We start from the raw sequence: 5,218 nt of genomic DNA on the forward strand, positions 1-5,218 counted from the left end.
TTCAAATACTAAAGCAAAAATTAAAGTAAATATTCGTTATACATATCCGCAGTCAATAAAAGACACATATTTTAAATAAAATTGTCAATACATACAAACAATTAATCATTAGTAAATTTAAGTTAAATATTTTAATACATTCTAAAAGATGTTTAAAATTTTAAAATAAAAAAGTATTTTAGACAACCTTGTTAAAATATTTTTATTTTTATTTTAAACAGATTATTATCATATTGTAAATATTGTGATATTGAAGTAGATTCTTAGCATAATTTTTTTAGACAACGGTCTTAATGTATACTCCCTCCGTTCCATAATGTTCCTCATGTTTACTATTTATATGGTCAAAGTTTAAAAACTTTGACCGTAATTAATAGTATGATTAAGAGTATAAATGGTAACTTGTGGTATATCATTGGATTCTTTTCAATATAAATTTTCTACATATCAATTTTTTATAATTTTTACTCATACGAAATTAAAATTATTAACGGTCAAAGTAGTGCATTGGAGACCGCGAATAATGGAAAAGTGATGAACAATATGGAACAGAGGGAGTACACAATATATTTCAACATGTTTTTTAAGTTGTATATTTAAATTAAAAAATTTATTGCATAAGTAAATAAGTATTTCGTAGTGTAATTGATTTATTACCGTAAGTAATTAGAATGTTTTAGGTGAAAAATCTATGAAATATATTATTTATTTTATTTTAAGTTTAATGATTTATATTAAAAGATAGGTGAATCCTAGAGTGACATTTGTTATCACCGCATTGATTTTGTCTCTTTTAGTGAATATATACATATTAATTTTCACTTACCAAAAATAATATTCCCAAAAAATCAGCAATGAGATAAATTTCAAAGTTAAATGAGTAAGTTCTTACAAAAAGTAAAGTAGAAAATCACCCACGTACGGCTATACGCCTTATTATGATTTATAATCTATAAGAAGTCTGTTTGTATTTCGTAGAATATACTTTAATAAGGTAAAAAGAAAATATACTTTAAAAAAAAAAGGGGAAGAATGAAGGAAATAAAATCAGCAAAAATCAATAATAGAAAAAACGAGGTTAGAAAATCACCTACTAGCAAACAAAAATCCCTGAAAAATAAAATAATAATAAAAAAAGGAAACACAATCTCCTAATCCTACAAGCAAACAGTTCCTTAACAGTTAACACCCTATTATAAAATATAATATACGATGAGACAAGAGTAAAAACAAACCCTAAACTAACGTACGGAGTACTACACTACTACATCCCTTGTTTTGTAACAAATTCTTTCTCCCACTTGAAATCATATATATTCTGTAATTGGTGCATCACCATTCACCAGGCATGGAGGATTCAATCTTCCCCACAAGGTCACATCGTTCAAAATACGATCCCGACATCGATTCGATGAGACGACCAATTAGATCACCAAGTTCACCTCTACTAATCACTACTAGTATTGCGGCTCTAAAATTATCGGCTAATACCAACAAATGGTTAAGCAATAAGGTTAAGTCTTCTACAGTTGTGTCTGCTGAGAAGTGCTTAGAGAATTACAATAAAGTTGATTTTGTTTCACTTGGTGGATTTCTGAAGTCGTGTTTGTGTTGTCAGAAGAAGATTGCTGATGATGACGATATTTTCATGTACAGGTAATAATTCTATATATCAATTTCCTTTTATACCTGCATCTACTGTTTTTTTAAATTAAACATTAGATTCATCCTTAACCTATCCGATTGGTGACGTTATTGTACATAACTTTAATTCTCTGATCGGATCGATATGAAGAATATGATGTGTTTTCTTAATTACTTTGAAATCTGTTCAGTAAGTAATTGATAGGGAATTTATAAAGATTTTGAAAGTATAACTATTATTATTTGAGCAATTGAATTGTGCCTAGGGAAAGTTATGTGCCCTATGCGGAATAGGCCGTCCTTGGAATGGCTGATCTGAAACGCTTATGTCATTATGTGCGTGTGACCCAGCCTTAATTTTGTGCTACAATCAATTATTTGGACATGGATATCTCTTTTGATTTATGTTCTTTGATTCAGTATATTACTTAATTAATTAGTAACATTACAGGAACGTAATTAATCCTGAGACTGAGACTGAGACTGAGACTGAGACTGAGACTGAGTATATAATATAACTAATCAGAAGAATCGTTACGTTTGTGATAATGCAGGAACTTAGAGGCGTTTTGCAGTCAAGATTGCCGGAGTAAATACATAACTGCAGCCGTGGAGAAACAAAAAGGTGATTGTTTGGATTCCACAGTCAGTGAAGCATTCAAGAATTACGATGTTACCAAACTAAGGCGTCTAGGAAAGTAGCTATATATATTTTGAAAGTGATGCATGTAGTACAAAGGTTTAGAATTATGTAGTCGAGGTCTTGTCTTTTATAGTTTTATAGTCTACTATTCTAGCTCTAGCTTAATTAGATAGCATGTAACTGCAGTTAGATCCATGTATCTGATTTGTGCGAATTAACCGGCATTTTGAGTTTTAGGCCACCCGTCACCAGGCCGGCCGGAATTATATTCAAGAATACAAGAACCATAATTCGTCGAGCTAGCACCAATGAGTTAGGGTGTAGATTTCTCTTTATACACAAACATGATGCTTAATTTAAGGAATTTGTTTTAAGCACTATATATGCTTAATAAAGTACTTCGTCCGTGCTTAATTTTACGGATATTTCATGAAATGCCCTCGAGTTTTTCCATAATTCACCAAACGCCCATCAAGTTTCAATAATTCATAAAATACCCCTCACAATTCGTACAAATACCCAACATACCCTTACTAATAGCGGACCGTTAGTCTGCCGTTAGCCAAGTTTTCAATTCACCCAAATGCCCCTATTCTGAAACTTATTTCACCAAATGCCCCTATTGTGAAACTTTTTTCACCAAATGCCCCAAACTTAAATATAGCTATTTTGATGTTTCAGCGACTAGTTTTTGTGTTTGAAAGGTAGTTGTTGGTCACGGTCGACTATAAAAGCCCCTTTGCTGAATGGTTCTTGTAAGTTAGATGTTATTTTGATTTGCTTTGCTAATTTCATAAGATTTTTGTCATGAGTTTTCTTTCAAAATCATCATCCACACCCAATGAGTCCACATATATATTAGAGTACCTACCAAATTTTGTTATTGTGGTAGGAAATTTCTCATTCGAAGCTCTAATACAACACTCAATCCACAAAGGTTGTACTACAAGTGTGATCCTTGAAACAATCTGAGATGGTGAAAGGGAGTAGTTGAGCAAAAAAACAAGGGGCAACAACACGAAGGACAATGCGGGGGAAGCTTAGACGAATGAGAAAGTATTGAAAACAGGCGAAACAGTAAGATGCAAGAAGAATTGAAGCAAATGAAGAAGAAGCTAAAACAACAACAAAAAGTAGTCAAAGTTGTAATACAAATGGGGATATTGATGTTTGTAATTTTACTGTTTGTAATCACGAAGTAAACACAAGTAATGAGAAACAAATTCACATTTCATAAATAATTGATGTTGCATAATCTGCACAAAATACCAAAGTGAGAAGCATTTCTGTTTTTAGCTTCACTTACAAAACATCTTTGCACCAACTACATTTAATGTTATTTTCTACTCAACGAATATGTGCAAGATCAAAACAGATGTGCAAAAAACTACCCCAAAAAGCATTAGCAGCTATCCAGAAGAGCTTGTGGAACACCACTTCAACCTCCATTCCTACCACAATAACAAAATTTGTTAGGTACCCTAATATATGTGGAATGATTGGGTGTGGAAGATGATTTTGAAAGAAAACTCATGACACAAATCTTATGAAATTAGCAAAGTAAAGTAAAATAACATCTAAAATACAAGAACCATCCAGCAAAGGGGTTTTTATAGCCAACCATGACCAAGAACCACTTTTGAAACACAAAAACTAGCCGTCTGAACATCTGAATAGCTATATTTAAATTTGGAGAATTTGGTGAAATAAGTTTCCTAATAGGGGCATTTGGTGAAATAAGTTTCAGAATAGGGGCATTTGGGTGAATTGGAAACTTGGCTAACGGCGGACTAACGGCCCGTTATTAATAAGGGTATGTTGGGTATTTGTACGAATTGTGAGGGGTATTTTATGAATTATTGAAACTTGATGGGCGTTTGGTGAATTATGGCAAAACTCGAGGGCATTTCATGAAATTTCCGTTAATTTTATGTTTCAACTACTTACATTTTGCATGGTCTCGCTCTAACTTACATGTTTCAGTAACTATCAATTAATAATCTCAATGTTGAAAATAATGAATAAAATAATCTACACCCAAAACGAGACCATCATCTTGACAATTTTAGAAAAGGAAACCTCCTGTTTCTAAACTTATCTTGCTCCCCAAGTTATCAATCCGTGGACTATGGACCATGGTGCACCAAAATAACACATGTGCATAAACAAAAGAACATGACACTACGACAAAAGAACACGCGTTATAATAATTTGTTTTTTTGTTATAAAAAATAATATATTATTTTCACTATTTATTAAAAACATAAATAAAAAATATATTCATGTTCTTTACACGTAACCATATGTTCTTTTGATTATATACTAGTGTTCTTAAGGTGCAACATGCTCACTGTGTAACATGATCCACCTTTTAAATTGCCCCAAGTCACTTCTAATGAAGCCGATTCTTAACAATAACGCCTTATTATAAATATACTTATATACGACAGAAAAACTAGCTAGGGTTCTATTTTCTTTATTACTCATTATCAAATTCCAAATTCCTTAATCACAATCATGTCACTTTTCACCGGGGTCATTTGGGGTTAGGCCCTGATAAGTTTTTTGAAATTATAAATTATACGAATTACAAGCTAAAATATACATATAAATGTCGGTGACGTTGATTGAATGCATATATAATTTTATATTCATTAATATGTTAAAGTTTCAAACCTTGACCCTTCGTAATTTTTTGGCCAAGATCCGCCACTGTTACTTACACTTACTTGGCCAAGACCCACCACTGTTACTTACACTTGCTTGGCCAAGACCCGCCACTGTTACTTACACTTACTAGACTACGATCTCGACATGGATACGAGACGACAAGAATGATCAGCAAGTTGTCCGTTACTAATCGTTAATAGCGTTGAAATAACTCCAAAATGCCTAAGCAAGGTTGAACCGATTAATGACAACTTCCTTGAA

At 32.3% G+C, this 5,218-nt stretch overlaps 1 protein-coding gene across 1 annotated transcript; it reads left to right on the top strand.

Annotated features, from left to right (window-relative positions):
• Positions 1 to 860: 860 nt before the first annotated feature.
• On the top strand, positions 861 to 2,701 carry LOC130470743 (FCS-Like Zinc finger 10-like). The gene is made up of 2 exons (XM_056841264.1): positions 861 to 1,656; positions 2,199 to 2,701. Exons 1-2 carry the CDS (start codon positions 1,349 to 1,351, stop codon positions 2,344 to 2,346), a joined length of 456 nt encoding a protein of 151 aa, XP_056697242.1. The 5' UTR covers positions 861 to 1,348; the 3' UTR covers positions 2,347 to 2,701.
• Positions 2,702 to 5,218: the final 2,517 nt, after the last annotated feature.

Source organism: Spinacia oleracea, chromosome 3, assembly GCF_020520425.1.
Source record: "Spinacia oleracea cultivar Varoflay chromosome 3, BTI_SOV_V1, whole genome shotgun sequence".
Taxonomy (NCBI): domain Eukaryota; kingdom Viridiplantae; phylum Streptophyta; class Magnoliopsida; order Caryophyllales; family Amaranthaceae; genus Spinacia; species Spinacia oleracea.

Bases quoted from the DNA above. Each gene is read 5' to 3' on its own strand.
- LOC130470743 (XM_056841264.1), top strand. From the start codon at position 1,349: ATGGAGGATTCAATCTTCCCCACAAGGTCACATCGTTCAAAATACGAT. The intron at 1,657-2,198 runs GTAATAATTCTA...GTGATAATGCAG, and splicing joins GACGATATTTTCATGTACAG to GAACTTAGAGGCGTTTTGCA.